General features: G+C 50.2%; 1 protein-coding gene and 1 pseudogene across 2 annotated transcripts; both read left to right on the plus strand.

Annotated features, from left to right (window-relative positions):
• The first annotated feature begins 1,115 nt into the window (after nt 1-1,115).
• Nucleotides 1,116-12,882, plus strand: LOC311216287 (olfactory receptor 14C36-like; annotated as a pseudogene). The gene is made up of 3 exons: nt 1,116-1,355; nt 8,653-9,343; nt 12,852-12,882. The product of its transcript is annotated as an olfactory receptor 14C36-like (transcript).
• Nucleotides 12,883-13,668: 786 nt separating this feature from the next.
• On the plus strand, nt 13,669-16,413 carry LOC311216288 (olfactory receptor 14C36-like; the record flags this gene model as incomplete). Its single annotated transcript, XM_084297834.1, has 2 exons — nt 13,669-13,723; nt 15,464-16,413. The coding sequence occupies 2 exons, from the start codon at nt 13,669-13,671 to the stop codon at nt 16,411-16,413; spliced, it is 1,005 nt and encodes a 334-aa protein (XP_084153960.1).
• Between the last annotated feature and the right edge of the window lie 1,431 nt (nt 16,414-17,844).

Genomic DNA, 17,844 nt, shown 5'->3' on the forward strand with positions numbered 1-17,844 from the left:
GAAACTTGCCTCTGACTTGCACTTCTGGAGAGATGTCTTCAATTGTCTCTGAGTGCCTTAGGTTTGTGGGCTCAACAGCAAAGCCCCCAGAGGGGTGATTGCAGTGCCTTGGGCTGGTGCTGTGCTGCTGAGCTGGGCCAGACTTGTGGGACAGAGAGAACTCGTGGCAAGAGGGCCGTGGTGCAGAGAGACAGCTGTGCCCAGGAGCAGCTCCTCTGCACAGCGCAGCAGGGCTGGGGGCACTGCCTGCAGAGACAGAGTGCTTAAAGGCAGGCAGAAGTGGCAGGATGCACAGAGCTCACTGGGGGAGAACACTTCCCAGCCCTGAAGCTGGTAAGTCTCTGGCTGGAGGGCAATGCAACTGCAGTTCCTGGAGAAAGGAGAAGCCAGGGGTACAGACAGAGGCGCCCAGGGCTGTGGTGCAGAGCAGGGCCCCTGCACTCAGCCTGCTCGGGGAGCCCAGGGGCTTGGGCAGAGGAAGGTCAGAGCAGGGGCTGCCTGCAAAGAGAAGGCACTTTCTGCGCTCTCTGTCTGCCTCTTCCTGCTCTGATTGTGGGGCAGGCTCTGTGTTAACAGAGCGGTTGGATTTGCACAGGTGACTGAGCTTCTACTGCCTTCAACTGAGACATGAACAGTTTAGTGACGAACCTGAGAATATCCCTTCTCTTCTCTCTGCTTACAGACTGCACCAGGGCTTTTCTGAGCTGTTCTTTAGGACCTGCAGACCAGGGGGATGTGTTTTTTCAGCACAACCTCTGTGTTCATCCATCCCCCAGCTGAGTGCTGCAAGCAGCCAGCAGCTGGGCACCAGGGGATGGACAGAGCAGCCCTCCGGGATGTGCCCTCTGGTTAAGGTGTGTCTCCACAGCAATGACATTAACCATTTCACTGGATTAGAGGTGTCCCACTGGGAGCTGATGGACAGAAGTGGCTGCTGTGTACAGGACATTCAGCAAGCACAAAGAAGGGCTCCAGACAAGGAGATAGACAAAAGTCCTCTTGGAAACAGGGAATGTAAGGCTTTTACTGGGAATTTTGTTCAGAAACTTTACTCATAACAGTCTATACATGTATATTTTCTTTCATTTCGTAGGGTCTATGTCCAAAGTCAGCAAATGCCTAACATCAGCTCTGTGAGCGAGTTCCTCCTGCTGGCATTCGCAGACACGCACGAGCTGCAGCTCCTGCACTTCGCACTCTTCCTGGGCATCTACCTGGCTGCCCTCCTGGGCAACGGCCTCATCCTCAGCGCCGTAGCCTGCGACCACCGCCTCCACACCCCCATGTACTTCTTCCTCCTCAACCTCGCCCTCCTCGACCTGGGCTGCATCTCCACCACTCTGCCCAAAGCCATGGCCAATTGTCCTGGTTTCAGTTAGCACAGAATTAATTTTCTTCCTAGTAGCTGGTGGAATGCTGTGTTTTGGCTTAGAATGAGAAGAGTGCTGATAACACCCCGATGCTTTAATTGTTGCAGAGCAGTGCTTATACTAAGCCAAGGACATCTCAGCCTTTGCTCTGTCCTGCCAACGGGCAGGCTGGGGGGTGCAGTAAGAGCTGGGAGGGGACAGACCCAGGACAGGTGACCCAAACTAGCCAAAGGGGTATTCCATACCATCTGACGTCATGCTAAACAATATATAGGGGTGGCTAGCCGGGGGGAGGGGGCCGGACTGCTCGGGGTTAGGCTGGGCATCGGTCAGCGGGTGGTGAGCAATTGCATTGTGCATCACTTGTTTGTACATACTATTATTACTTTCGTATTATCCCCATTGTATCATCATTATTATTATTGTTATTATTATTTTTGTTATTTTTTTTTTCCTGTCTTATTAAACTGTCTTTATCTCAAGTCACGGGCTTCACTTTCCATTTCTCTCCCCCGTCCCAGAGAGGGAGGGGGGAGGGTGAGCGAACGGCTGCGTGGTGTTTAGCTGCCGGTCGGGTTAAACCACGACAGTCTTTTTGGCGCCCAACGTGGGGCCCGAAAGGTTGAGATAACGGCAGATCTGATCAGAGTGTGTTAAACTAAAATTGGTGTAAGGATTAGACCTGCTTAATAGTCACTTGTCATGATGCTGATTGCTTTAATCACAACTCTGCTGCGCCTGTTTTCCAAATTGAGTATTATAGTACATTATTTTCCGTATTTGCTCTCTGTAGTGTTGTTTCTCCTCTCCGGGCCCTGGTTTCAGACCATTATGGTACTAAGTGTTATAGCAATGGCTTATGAGACGATAAGATATCTGGTCATGACTCTAACTTGGTATTTATACTCAGTAACATCGTGGACTCTGTACTTTGGAAACAGCATCTTGGGAACTATTAGCAATTATACCTATTGTTTTTCTCCATTAGAGAGTCAATCTGTGGAGGGGAAAGGGGAGGATATTTTTCCTTACTTGCTTACTCTCCCTTTCTCCTTCACCACCCCTGTATCCTCCTGGGTCACTCTGCCTTCCTCCTTCACCACCCTCTTATCCCCTGAGCTTGTCACAATAGCTCTCCAAGATATTGAATATTTCTGGAATACTCAGAATACCATAGTCTTGTTGTTCTGCCTCATGAATGCACTTCAGATTCTGCTTAAAGTTAAACAACTACTTATGAAGCTCATCCGGAGATCTGCCCGGAGGCAGTATAGTTGTGGGTGGCAGGGAGTATGGGTGGATATGGGCAGGCATCTAGAGCAGTTGGCACCCCCAGTGTGTTGGAAATTCACCCCTGAACAATGGCAAAATCCTCAAAAACTGGCAGAATGCTTGAAAAAAAGGTGTAATGATTCTGGCAGTTCCAAAGTAACACAAATCATTGTAACGTGCTGGGGCCTGGCTCATGCCTATCGAGCTGCCATTGATACTGCTGTCAACTTAGTGACAGACCCTGCGGCCACTCCAAACCCTGTGACAGATCCAACGGCCACTGTGACCCCTACGGTGGATTCTGCAGCCGCTCCAGTCTCAGCTCCTGCAGCCGCTCCAGTCCCAGCTCCTGCAGCCGCTCCAGTCCCAGCTCCTGCAGCCGCTCCAGCTCCAGCTCCTGCAGCCGCTCCAGTCCCAGCTCCTGCAGCCGCTCCAGTCCCAGCTCCTGCAGCTGCTCCAGTCCCAGTTCCTGCAGTCGCTCCAGTTCCAGCTCCGGCCGCTACTCCAGTCCCAGTTCCTGCAACTGCTCCAGCTCCAGCTCCTGAAGCCGCTCCAGCTCCAGCTCCTGCAGCTGCTCCAGTCCCAGTTCCTGCAACTGCTCCAGTCCCAGCTTCTGAAGCCGCTCCAGCTCCAGCTCCTGAAGCCGCTCCAGCTCCAGCTCCTACTGCTGCTCCAGTCCCAGCTCCTGCAACTGCTCCAGCTCCAGCTCCAGCTCCTGTAGCCGCTACAGCTCCGGTTCCTGCAACTGCTCCAGCTCCTGTAGCCGCTCCAGCTCCTGTGGCCGTGTCAGAGAAACGAGCTGTAGCAGTGCAAGTTGACCCTGCAGAGGGCATTCCAACCCCTGTGGCAGACCCTGTAACAAAGTCAGAGAAACGAGCAGTAGCAGTGCAAGCTGCCCCTGTAGAGAAGGTGAAAATATGGTACAGAAATTCAAGTCGTTTAGAACGCAGAGAGTCTTCTGCCAATCCAGGTAAGGCTTCTGCCAAAACTAAGTATAGAGATGACGAAGATGATGACGACGCTGGGCCGTCAAGGATTCAGGAGGAGGAAGATGAGGATGCCGAAAGAGCAACAGTAACTACCCGAAGCCTAAACGAGCGCGAGCTACGAGATGTGCGAAAAGATTTTGGTCGCTGTATAGGTGAGCAGCTTGTCACCTGGCTGCTCCGGTGCTGGGACTCTGGAGCCAATTGTGTGGAATTAGACGGCAGGGAAGCCAAGCGGCTGGGATCCCTTGCTCGAGACGCCGGCATTGACAAAGCAATTGCAGATGGAGCACGACCCACCAGCCTCTGGAGGCGTCTCCTCTCAGCTGTGAGGGAAAGGTATCCCTTCAAGGAAGATATTTTATGTCTACCAGGCAAGTGGACCACTATGGAGAAGGGAATCCAGTACCTGAGGGAATTAGCCGTACGGGAAGTGATTTATGAGGATCCAGACCTCAAACAAACATCCACAGATCCAGATGAAGTCAAGTGTACACGACCCATGTGGCGGAAGTTTGTACGGAGTGCACCATCATCATATGCCAGCTCATTGGCAATAATGGCCTGGAAAGAGGATGAGGAACCCACAGTGGGTGAAGCGGCTAAACAACTCCGGCAGTACGAAGAAAGTCTCTCCTCTTCCTTACAGGCCTGCGTCTCAGCTGTGGAGAAACTTTCTGAAAAGGTTCACCAACTTGAAGAGAATCTATTGTCCTCCCCACCTGAACCAACCAGTGCCCACCGACCAAAGGAGAACACTTGGGAGAAACTTTCTGAAAAGGTTCACCAACTTGAAGAGAGATTATTCTCCTTCGCACCTGTACAAAGCAGTATCTCAGCTGTCAGGGGTAGGCGTTCACCCACACAAGGAAGACGATATGGTGGGTACTCACCCCGTGCCACCCTGTGGTTTTACTTACGAGACCATGGAGAGGACATGAGAAAGTGGGATGGAAAATCTACCGCGACCCTAGAGGCACGGGTACGTGAGTTGCAAAAGAAAACAATCAGGAAAAAGGGATTCTCCGAAAAGTTTGCTGCTCCAACTTCCAGCAGACAGTCCTTCAAACACAGAAACGAGGAAGATTCTGACCAGGATTAGGGGGGCCCTGCCTCCAGCCAGGGGGAGGAAAGGGACAATCGAGTTTATTGGACTGTGTGGATTCGATGGCCTGGCACATCACGCGCACAGAAGTATAAGGCTTTAGTAGACACCGGTGCACAATGTACTATAATGCCATCGAGCTATAAAGGACCAGAGCCCATCTATATTTGTGGAGTGACAGGGGGATCTCAGCAGTTGACTGTATTGGAGGCTGAAGTGAGTCTGACTGGGAATGAGTGGGAAAAGCACCGCATTGTGACTGGTCCGGATGCTCCATGTATCCTTGGCATAGACTATCTTAGAAGAGGATACTGCAAGGACCCAAAAGGGTTCCGGTGGGCTTTTGGTATTGCTGCCTTAGAGACAGAGGGCATTAAACAATTATCTACCTTGCCTGGTCTCTCAGAGGACCCCTCTGTTGTGGGGTTGCTGAGGGTCGAAGAACAGCAAGTGCCAATTGCTACCACAACTGTGCACCGGCGGCAATATCGCACCAACCGAGACTCCCTGATTCCCATCCATAAGCTAATTCGTCAATTGGAGAGCCAAGGAGTGATCAGCAAGACTCATTCACCTTTCAATAGTCCCATATGGCCAGTGCGAAAGTCTAATGGCGAGTGGAGACTAACAGTGGACTATCGCGGCTTGAACGAAGTCACGCCACCACTGAGTGCTGCAGTGCCGGACATGCTGGAACTTCAGTATGAACTTGAATCGAAGGCAGCCAAGTGGTACGCCACAATTGATATCGCTAATGCATTTTTCTCCATCCCTCTAGCAGCAGAGTGCAGGCCACAATTTGCCTTCACTTGGAGGGGAGTCCAATATACTTGGAATAGGCTGCCCCAGGGGTGGAAACACAGCCCTACCATTTGCCATGGGCTGATCCAGTCTGCACTAGAGCAGGGGGAAGCTCCTGAACACCTGCAGTACATCGATGACATTATTGTGTGGGGTGACACAGCAGAGGAAGTTTTCGATAAAGGGAAGAAAATAGTCCAAATCCTTCTGAAAGCCGGTTTTGCCATAAAACAAAATAAAGTCAAAGGACCTGCACGGGAGATCCAGTTTTTAGGAATAAAATGGCAAGATGGACGTCGTCAAATCCCAATGGATGTGATCAACAAAATAACAGCTATGTCTCCACCAACTAACAAAAAAGAAACACAGACTTTCCTAGGTGTTGTGGGGTTTTGGAGAATGCACATCCCAAATTACAGTCTGATTGTAAACCCACTCTACCAAGTAACTCGCAAGAAGAATGAGTTTGAATGGGGCCCTGAACAACGACAAGCCTTTGAACAAATCAAGCAGGAAATAGTCCATGCAGTAGCCCTTGGGCCAGTTCGAACAGGACCAGATGTAAAGAATGTGCTCTACACTGCAGCCGGGGAGAACGGCCCCACCTGGAGCCTCTGGCAGAAAGAACCTGGGGAAACTCGAGGTCGGCCTCTGGGGTTTTGGAGTCGGGGATACAGAGGATCTGAGGCCCGCTATACTCCAACTGAAAAGGAGATATTGGCAGCATATGAAGGAGTTCGATCTGCTTCGGAGGTGGTCGGTACTGAAGCGCAGCTCCTCCTAGCACCCCGATTACCGGTACTAGGCTGGATGTTCAAGGGAAGGGTCCCCTCTACGCATCATGCAACTGATGCTACATGGAGCAAGTGGGTTGCACTGATTACTCAGCGGGCTCGAATAGGAAACCCCAGTCGCCCAGGAATATTGGAAGTGATCATGGACTGGCCAGAAGGCAAATACTTTGGGATATCATCAGAGGAGGAGGTGGGTCGTGCTGAAGAAGCCCCACTGTACAACCAGTTGCCAGAGAATGAAAAGAAATATGCCCTGTTCACTGATGGGTCCTGTCGTATTGTGGGGAAGCATCGGAGATGGAAGGCTGCTGTATGGAGTCCTACGCGACGAGTTGCAGAAGCTGCTGAGGGAGAAGGTGAATCGAGTCAGTTTGCAGAAGTGAAAGCCATTCAGCTGGCTTTAGACATTGCTGAACGAGAAAAATGGCCAGTTCTCTATCTCTACACCGATTCATGGATGGTAGCAAATGCCCTGTGGGGATGGTTACAGCAATGGAAGCAAAACAACTGGCAGCGTAGGGGCAAACCTATCTGGGCTGCTGCATTGTGGCAAGATATTGCTGCTCGGGTAGAGAACCTGGCTGTGAAAGTACGCCACGTAGATGCTCATGTGCCCAAGAATCGGGCTACTGAAGAACATCAAAACAACCAGCAGGTGGATCAGGCTGCTAAGATTGAAGTAGCTCAGGTGGACCTGGATTGGCAGCATAAAGGTGAATTATTTATAGCCCGATGGGCCCATGACACCTCAGGCCATCAAGGTAGAGATGCAACATACAGATGAGCTCGTGATCGAGGGGTGGACTTGACCATGGACGCTATAGCACAGGTTATTCATGACTGTGAAACATGTGCTGCAATCAAGCAAGCCAAACGGTCAAAGCCTCTTTGGTATGGAGGACGATGGCTGAAATAGAAATATGGAGAGGCCTGGCAGATTGATTACATCACACTCCCTCAAACTCGCAATGGCAAGCGCCACGTACTTACAATGGTGGAAGCAACCACCGGATGGCTGGAAACATATCCTGTGCCTCATGCTACCGCCCGGAACACCATCCTGGGCCTTGAAAAGCAAGTCCTATGGCGACATGGCACCCCAGAAAGAATAGAATCAGATAATGGGACTCACTTCCGAAACAACCTTATAGACACTTGGGCCAAAGAACATGGTATTGAATGGGTGTATCACATCCCCTATCATGCACCAGCCTCCGGGAAAGTTGAACGATACAATGGCCTGTTAAAGACTACCTTGAAAGCAATGGGCGCTGGGACGTTCAAAAACTGGGATACGCATTTGGCAAAGGCCACCTGGTTAGTCAATACTAGGGGATCTACCAACCGAGCTGGACCTGCCCAATCAAACCTGTTACGTACTGTAGATGGGGATAAAGTTCCTGTAGTGCGTGTAAAAAATATGCTGGGTAAAACAGTCTGGGCTACTCCTGCCTCAGGAAAAGGCAAACCTATTCGTGGAATTGTTTTCGCTCAGGGACCTGGATATACTTGGTGGGTGATGCAAAAGAACGGAGAGGTCCGGTGTGTACCTCAAGGAGATTTAATACTGGGTGAGAATAGCCCATGAACTGAATTGCACCATGTTAAATAGTATATTATACTGTATGTTATCACTACCATGATTACTATAGGTGACTAATTAGAATGTATGGAAAAGAGTGTAACCTGAGCATGACATAAATGGTATGGAATAAGGGGTGGATAGATGTCCTGGTTTCAGTTAGCACAGAATTAATTTTCTTCCTAGTAGCTGGTGGAATGCTGTGTTTTGGCTTAGAATGAGAAGAGTGCTGATAACACCCCGATGCTTTAATTGTTGCAGAGCAGTGCTTATACTAAGCCAAGGACATCTCAGCCTTTGCTCTGTCCTGCCAACGGGCAGGCTGGGGGGTGCAGTAAGAGCTGGGAGGGGACAGACCCAGGACAGGTGACCCAAACTAGCCAAAGGGGTATTCCATACCATCTGACGTCATGCTAAACAATATATAGGGGTGGCTAGCCGGGGGGAGGGGGCCGGACTGCTCGGGGTTAGGCTGGGCATCGGTCAGCGGGTGGTGAGCAATTGCATTGTGCATCACTTGTTTGTACATACTATTATTACTTTCGTATTATCCCCATTGTATCATCATTATTATTATTGTTATTATTATTTTTGTTATTTTTTTTTTCCTGTCTTATTAAACTGTCTTTATCTCAAGTCACGGGCTTCACTTTCCATTTCTCTCCCCCGTCCCAGAGAGGGAGGGGGGAGGGTGAGCGAACGGCTGCGTGGTGTTTAGCTGCCGGTCGGGTTAAACCACGACACCAATGCCCTCTGGGACACCAGGGCCATCTCCTATCAAGGCTGTGCTGCACAGGTCTTTCTCTTTGTCTTCTTGATTGTATCAGAATTTTATCTTCTCACCGTCATGGCCTATGACCGCTACGTTGCCATCTGCAAGCCCCTGCACTACGGGAGCCTCGTGGGCAGCAGAGCTTGTGCCCAGATGGCAGCAGCTGCCTGGGGCAGTGGCTTTCTCATTGCTGTCCTGCACACGGCCAACACATTTTCCTTGCCCCTCTGCCAAGGCAATGCTGTGGACCAGTTCTTCTGTGAAATCCCCCACATCCTCAAGCTCTCTTGCTCAGACTCAGACTATTTCAGGGAAGTTGGGCTCATTGCCTTTAGCTTCTGTTTAGGTGTTGGTTGTTTTATTTTCATTGTGGTGTCCTATATTCAGATCTTCAGGACTGTGTTGATGATGCCCTCTGAGCAGGGCAAGCACAAGGCCTTTTCCACGTGCCTCCCTCACCTGGCCGTGGTCTCCCTGTCTATCAGCACTGCCACATTTGCCCACCTGAAGCCCCCCTCCATCTACTCCACACACGTGGACGTGGTGGTGACAGTTCTTTACTCGGTGATACCTCCAGCAGTGAACCCACTCATCTACAGCATGAGGAACCAGGAACTCAAGCATGCACTGAAGAAGCTATTCCATTTGTCTTCCAGAAGCAGTTAGCTACAGCTCTTCTGTTACAATGGGAAAAAGTCACAAAAAAAAAAAAATAATGCCATAGAATCATAGAATATTCTGAATCATAGAATCATGGAATATCCTGAGTTGGAAGGGGCTCATAAGGATCATCAAGTCCAGGTCTACCCAAAAATTCAGACCATATGACTAAGGGCACAGTCCAAATGCTTATTAAACTCTGACAAGCTTGGTGCAGTGACTACGTCCCTGGGGAGCCTGTTCCAGTGTGCGACCACCCTATAAGTGAAGAGCTTCTTCCTGATGTCCACCCTAAACTTCCCCTGCCTCAGCTTGATGCCATTCCCTTGGGTTCCATCACTGTTGATTACGGAGAATAGATCGGCTCCTGCCCCTCTGCTCCTCCTCATGAGGAAGTTGTAGACTGCAATGAGGTCCCCCCTCAGCCTCCTCTTCTCCAGGCTGAACAGGCCCAGTGCCCTCAGCCGCTCCTCATACGTCTTCCCCTCTAGGCCCTTCACCATCTTCATCGCCCTCCCCTGGACACTCTCCAACAGTTTAATGTCCTTCTTGTACTGTGGTGCCCAGAACTACACACAGTACTCAAGGTGAGGTCACACCAGGGCAAAGTAGAGCAGTACAATCTCCTCCCTCGACCGACTAGCAATGCCGTGCTTGATGCACCCCAGGATACGATTGGTCCTCCTGGCTGCCAGGGCACACTGCTGGCTCATATTCAACTTCCTTTCAACCACAACCCATAGATCCCTCTCTGTGGGGATGTTCTCCAGCATCTCATCGCCCAGTCTGTATGTATAGCCAGGGTTGCCCCATCCCAGGTGCAGGACCCAGCACTTGTCTTTGTTAAACTTCATGTGGTTGGTGATTGCCCAGCTCTCCAATCAGTCCAGGTCTCTCTGCAAGGCCTTTCTATCCTCAGCAGAATCTGCAATTTCTCCAAGTCTGGTGTCGTCAGCAAATTTGCTCAGAACACCTTCTAGTCCTACCTCCAAATCATGTATAAAGACATTGAAGAGGACTAGCACTAAAATGGAGTCTTGGGGGACCCCACTGGTGACCATCCACCAGCCTGATGTGGCCCTATTTACCACAACTCTTTGTGCCCTACCCTTCAGCTAATTGCTCACCCGTTGCATGATGTTTTTGTTAAGTTGTATGCTGGACATTTTGTCCAGTAGGGTCCTTTGAGAAACTGTGTCAAAAGCCTTACTGAAATCCAAAAAGGTCACATCAGCTGGTTTCACTTGATTGACTAGATGGGTGATCTTATCATAAAAGGAAATCAAATTTGTCAAACAGGACCTACCCCTCATGAACCCATGTTGGCTGGGACCAATGACTGCTTTGTCTCCCAGGTGCGCTTCAATAACTCCTAGGATAATCTCCATAATTTTACAAGGAACTGATGTGAGACTGACAGGCCTGTAGTTGACAGGGTCTTCTTTCTTGCCCTTCTTGAAAATTGGGACAACGTTTGCCAGCTTCCAATCTACTGGGACCTCTCCAGATTCCCAAGACCATTGAAAAATTATTGAGAGAGGTCATGCGATGACATCAGCCAGCTCTTTAAGCACCCTGGGATGGATCCCATCTGGACCCATGGACTTGTATGGATCCGGGTGGAGCAGGAAATTCTGCACACGCTCAAGGTCTGTTGGGAGTTTGTCATTCACATTGGCATGGTTCTCCAGTTCAGGGCACCCAGGGTCCCAAAGCCCATCATCAGCATTGAAGGCAGAGGTGAAGAAAGCATTAAACGTCTCTGCTTTGCCTATGTCCTCGTCTGTGAGGAGACCTTGCCCGTCAAGTAAAGGACCTATGTTTTCTTTGGTTCTCCTTTTTTTTGTTCACATATCTAAAAAAACATCTTGAATTGTCTCCCACAGATGTGGCCAGCTTCAACTCTAGTTGAGCTTTGGCCACACAAATTTTTTCCCTACGAACGTGAACAGTGTCCCTGGATTCCTTCCACATTGACTGACCCCGCTTCCAGCAGCCATACAATTTCTTGTTATGCCTAAGCTCCAGAAGATCCCTGGTCAGCCAGGCCGGCCTTCTGCACTGCCTGCTTGACCTCCAATATTTTGGAATTCCCTGATCATGTGCTTTTAGGAGGCAGTGCTTAAAGGCTGTCCAACACTGATGGATGCCAAAACCTTCAAAAGCAGCTTCCCAGGGGCCTTGCTGACTAGTTCCCTGAGCAGCCTGAAGTCTGCTTTCCCCACATCCAGGGCTGAAGTTTTGGTGGCAGTTTTCCTTCTGTCACCAAAAAAGTTTAAACTCAACTGCTTCATGGTCTCTATGACTAAGACGGCCACCAATTGCCACGTCTTCCACAAGACCCTCTCTGTTTTCCAGCAACAGATCAAGGAAGGCACCTTTCCTGGTTGGCTTTCTTAGCACCTGCACCAAGAAGTTATCATCTAGGTGCTTTACGAACCTTCTGGACCTGCTCGTGTTGGCTGTGTGATATACCCAATTAACTTCTGGCAAGTTGAATTCCCCCATAAGGACAAGGGTAGTTGATCTCAAGGTATGTCTTAGTTCCTCAAAGAATAATTCATCGGTGTCATCATCCTGGTTGGGTGGTCTGTAATAGACTCCCACGATGACATCCCCTTCATTTGTTCATCCCTTAATCCTTACTCAGAGGCTCTCAACTTTGCCATCCCCAACTTGAAGCTCCCTACAGTCTAGCCCCTCCTTCACATACATCACCACCACCCCCACCTCCTCACCTGCCCTGCCTGTCCCTCCTGAAGAGCCTGGAGCCATCTATTGCAGCACACCAGCCATAGGACTCATCCCCCCAGGTTTTGCTTATGCCAATGATGTCGTAGCTGTGGGACTGGGCCAAGACTTCTAACTCATCCATTTTATTCCTCATACTGCATGCATCTGTGTAGAAGCACTTCAAATGCACTTCATTGCATGCAGCACCTTGTGGAGCTGACCGAAAGGCCTCACTGGCACACAGTCCCTCTGATTCTAGTGCACCATCACCAGCTCATCACCAGCATGCCTGGTTTTATCCCTTTCCCCCTTCGACTCTAGTTTAAAGCCCTATCTATCAGCCCTGGCAACTCCTGAGCCAAAATCCTTACCCCTCTCTGAGAGAGGCGCATCCCATCTGGTGCCAGTGGAACCGGTGTCACATAGACTTTCCTGTGATTGAAAAAAAACAAAGTTCTGTCGGTTGCACCAGTCCCGAAGCCATGTATTAATGTGATGAGTCTGTTTGTCAGTATTGATCCCCCCTTATCGGAAGGACAGAGGCAAACACAACCCGTTCCCTTGATCCTTTAAGTAGTCTCCCCAAAGTTCTAAAGTCCCTTTTGATTGCTCTCAGACTTCTCTTTGCTACCTTTTCATTTCCAGCCTGAAAGACCAGTAACAGGTAGTAGCCGGTGGGCTGTACCATGCACTTAACTTTCTTAGCAATGTCTCTTCTCCGTGAGAAGTCTGTGGGTTGGGCCCAGTTGTCATATTGGGCCCTCTGTCCCTTTCAGAAGGGAGTCCCCCATGATGATAACCCTATAAGCCCTAAGAAAAAGGGATGGAAAAATCTACCGCCGTTCTAGAGGCACAGATGCATGAAGTGCAAGGAAAAATATTGGCAAAAAGGTGTTCTGTGAACATTGTTTCTCCAGTTTCCAGCAGATAGTCCTCCAGACACACTAATGAATACTATGAGCAGGACTAGAGGGATCCTGCCTCAAGCCAGGGGGAGAAAACAGACAATTGTGTGCTATTCGACTTTAAGGATTTAATGGCTGGCACATCAGGCCCACAGCAGAATCAGGCTCTAGTGGACAGCGGTGCACAGTGTACTGTGATGTCATCAAGGGCCAGAAGCCATTTGTATTTCTGGAGTGACAGGGGGATCCCAGCAGTTAACAGTACTGGAGGCTGAAGTGAGTCTCACAGGGAAAGAGTGGCAAAAGCATCCCACTGAGACTATCCTGGAGCCTTTGTGCATCCTTGGCATAGACTGCTTCAAAGAGGGTACTTGCAAGATCCAAATTTCACTGGTGGGTTTTTGGCATAGCTGCCTGGGAGATGGAGGACATTAACCAGTTGTGTCTACCTTGCCCACTCTTTCACAGGACCCTTCTGCTCTGGAGGTGCTGATGGCCAATGAGCAGCAGGTGCCAATCACTACCAGCCGTGCACCTGAGGCAGTATTACACTAACAGAGACTCCCTGATTCCCCTGCATGAGCTGGTTCATCAACTGGAGAGCCAAGGACTGATCAATAAGACTCTCTCACCCTTTAATAGTCCCATATGGACAGTGCAAAATTCTAATGGTGAGTCAAAGATAACGATGGCCTTCTGTGGCCTGAATCAAGTCCCACCACCACTGGCTGCTGCTGTGCCGGGTATGCTAGAACTTCATTCAGTATGAACTGGAGTCAAAGGCAGTCAAGTGCTATGCCACAATTAATATTCCTAATGCATTTTTGTCCATCCCTTTCACAGCAGTACACAAGCCACACTTTGCTTTCACATGGAGGGGTGTCCTGCCCACCTGGAATCAACTGCGCCAGGGCTGGAAACACAGCCCTACCATTTGCCATGGGCTGACCCAGAGTGCTCAAGAACACAGGGAAGCTCCTGAACAACTCCAGCATGCTGGTGTCATCATCACATGGGGCACCACAGCAGAAGAAGTATTTGAGAAAGGGAAGCAAATGTTCCGAATCCTTCTGAAAGCTTGTATTGCATTTCAACCCATTGTCTTTTTAGAGATGGTTGCGAGATAACAGCCATGTGGTGCCGAGCTGCCTGCCAGGTTAAAGCACATCATATTTGACAACCACAGTTTAAAAGCACTAATCACCCTTTCAAAAGTCATTTCCCCTGTGTTCAGAGAAGGGCAGTTGGTGATGTGTTCAGTGTGCTTCAAACACCACACCTCAGCAGAGACCCTGCTGCCTTCGGGAGCTGTCAGACCTGAGGCCTTGGGGACACCTCGAAGGAGCCCAAGGGCACAGAGCAAGAAATGCCATGGTCGGGTGCTGTGCTGCTGAGCTGGGCTGGGCTCCTGGGCACAAGCGGAGATCCTGGCAAGCGCTGCAGAGAGACATGCTCAGGAGCAGCTCCTCTGCACAGCGCAGCAGGGCTGGGGGCTCTGACCGCAGCTGGCACACATTGAGGAGAGAAGGAGAGAGGGCTTGGACGCACTGAGGAGTGCAACAACAGAGGGCAGCGTGTGGCAGGACACATCTGCAGGCTCTTGACACCGTGAGGCTCTGGCAGCAGGGCAATGCAGGTGGGGTTGCCAGAGGGGTCTTCTAGAGCTGGCACACCCGATGGCTGATAGTATCTGTCAGGGTGGGCCTCACTCTACTTGTAATTTGGACTAGGAGATACTTTAGAGAATGGCATTTATGAATGGGCGTTTCAGGAGGAAGACTGTGGCTTGGTTAGTCTGAAGAGGAAGGCTTTTTTGGATTCTCTGCTTTAAGATTCTTGCAGTGGAGTGGAATCTGAGTGAGTCTGAGCACACAGCTTGTGCGATGGGGTCTGTTAGCATGGACAGGGAAGAGATGTGGGGACAGAGAACCAGTTCCCAGCAAGGACATGGGCAGGCGGTGAGAGGCAGCTCCTGCCACAAATGCTGTGTGAGGGAGGGCTCAGGCACCTCCCTGGGACAATCGCTGCTCTTCTCTCCCACCAGCACAGGGCAGCTGAGACCAGAACGGATGGACAGACTGGCTGTGCTCTCTGTAGTACACTCTGCACTAGAGGAATAGTATCTGCGACTCTGAGGGTCCACAAGGTTTCACTTGTACTGCACCAGGAATGACAGTATGGAAAAAAGAAATTGCCACAGAGCTTCTTTGCTGCTAGGGGACTTGGGAGCAGCAATTTGTTCATATCAAGAGTTAAAATAATCTGAGAATACCCCGTGTTCCTCTTTACTTTTTTTTATAGGTAAGGACTGTTAACTACACTGCCCACAACAGAGTCTCCTGATCCCAGGGACACCCTCAGGCAACATCAGTCAGAGCTCATGAAATGGACCTGACTAAAGTCTGCTTAATAGGTTGAAATTGAATCAGATATCAACAGATAATTGTGTTGTATTTTCTTACTGCCTTTTCCCTCCTTGGAAGAAACCCATGGCCACAACCAGCAAACGCCCAACATCAGCTCTGTGAGTGAGTTCCTCCTGCTGGCATTCGCAGACATGCACGAGCTGCAGCTCCTGCACTTCGCGCTCTTCCTGGGCATCTACCTGGCTGCCCTCCTGGGCAACGGCCTCATCCTCAGCGCCGTAGCCTGCCACCACCGCCTCCACACCCCCATGTACCTCTTCCTCCTCAACCTTGCCCTCCTCGACCTCGGATCCATCTCCACCACTCTGCCCAAATCCATGGCCAATGCCCTCTGGGACACCAGGGCCATCTCCTATCAAGGCTGTGCTGCTCAGGTCTTTTTCTTTCTCTTCTGCATATCAGCAGAGTATTATAACCTTACTATCATGGCCTACGATCGCTACGTTGCCATCTGCAAGCCCCTGCACTACGGGAGCCTCCTGGGCAGCAGAGCTTGTGCCCAGATGGCAGCAGCTGCCTGGGGCAGTGGCTTTCTCAATGCTGTCCTGCACACGGCCAGCACATTTTCCCTGCCCTTCTGCCAAGGCAATGTCCTTGAACAGTTCTTCTGTGAGGTCCCCCAGATCCTCAAGCTCTCCTGCTCAGATGCCTACCTCAGGGAAGTTGTACTTATTGCATTTAGCTTTTGTTTAGGCTTTGGTTGTTTTGTTTTTATTGTGGTGTCCTATGTGCAGATCTTCAGGGCAGTGCTGAGGATGCCCTCTGAGCAGGGCCGGCACAAAACCTTTTCCATGTGCCTTCCTCACCTGGCCGTGGTCTCCCTGTTTGTCAGCACTATCATGTTTACCTGCCTGAAGCCCCCCTCATTCTCCTCCCCATCCCTGGACCTTGCAGTATCTTTTCTGTACTCCATGTTACCTCCAGCAGTGAACCCCCTCATCTACAGCATGAGGAACCAGGAGCTCAAGGATGCACTGAGGAAATTGTTTGAATACATATTTCTTTAAAAAAAAAATAATGTGCCTTTACGTTCTGAGTTTATCTCAGAAACAGTTAGGAAAGCAATTTGGTTTTATTTTTCTTGATAAATATGTTCTCCAAGTTGTGGTGTCGATTTAATTAATGTCATGTTAGCCTCCTACCTGTTCATTTATCTCTTTACTTTTCATAATTATCTCATGTATATCTAAAGCCAGGCTTTCTGTGTAGCTACAGACAATAAAGAAGCAAGCAGAAATTCATAGGTCTCAGCTGCAGTGCATTCCCATCTCCTTTGAGAGACGTTATTTAAAAAAAAAAAATAGCAAAACTATTTGTGACAGTGATGCTTGACCACTTCCTTGAAACAGGGCCTCAATAGATAGAGCTTATTTTCAGGAGGACAGTCGTTTTCATAACGGGAGCTCACCTCTCCCCTCTCCTTCCATTTTCCACCTTCTATTGCTGAGTGTGACATCATATGGTATGGAATATCTCTGTGGCTGGTTTAGGTTAGCTGCCCTGGTGATGTCCCCTCCCTGTCTCTTGTGCACCCGCAGCCTGCTGGCTCTTTGGGGAGGGACGATTAGAGGGATTCCTGATGCTATGACAGTACTGCTCAGCAGTAGACAAAACACAACCGTGATACCAGTGCTGTTCTAGCTACTCAAGCAGAGCACAGCACTGTGTGGGCTTCTACAGGAAAAGTTAACTCCATCCCAGCCAGGCCCAGTACGCTCACATATTGAAAACACAGCACCACAGGGGCTGCTCTGCAGAGAATTACTTCGTCACAGTCAGAGCCAGTGCAGGGCCACACACTGGACAAGAAGGCTCCCTCTGAGCTCTGTGGGGAGTCTAGAAGGTCCTAAGAAGCACCAGGATGACTGAGGAAGCCCAAAGGCCCTTCTGAAGGTTGACTTATTCCCACCTGGGAGGCCGTGCTGGGCAGTGGGAAAGGCTATGAGAAAGACTTGTGTGAAGACCGTGAGAAACAAGGAAATGTCACTGCCATTGCCCCAGGGCTGCAAAAAATCACTCACCAGACTTCTTTCCTGGGGCCATGTGAGCCCAGGAGACAGCAGTGACTGGAGCCCACAGAGCGTGAGCCAGTCTGAGGTGGACTGACCAGAGCTCAAGTGCTTGATCTGCTGTGAGCAGGCAGAGGAGAGCTCTGCAGCCCCAGGACACGCAGCAGCCCCAACAAAGGAGTCTGGCAAGTGATTCATTGCAGCCCTAGGGCAGTGACCCTATGAGCTGGGTCTGCCTCCCAGCCTGCCCAGCACAGCCCTGCAGAGTGCCCCCGTGCCCCAGGCACCACAACCCCCTCGCTCTGCAGAGCAGCACCTCTGGTTGTCATGTCAGAGATCTCAAATTTTGACTAAACTCATACCTCAAAGCTGTTTTTAGTTTTCTCCATAGGGGTGGCTACTGCCTCCAAGATGCCTGAAGGGAGGTAA

This window comes from Netta rufina, assembly GCF_964035555.1.
Source record: "Netta rufina genome assembly, chromosome: 18".
In the NCBI taxonomy this organism is placed as follows: Eukaryota; Metazoa; Chordata; class Aves; order Anseriformes; family Anatidae; genus Netta; species Netta rufina.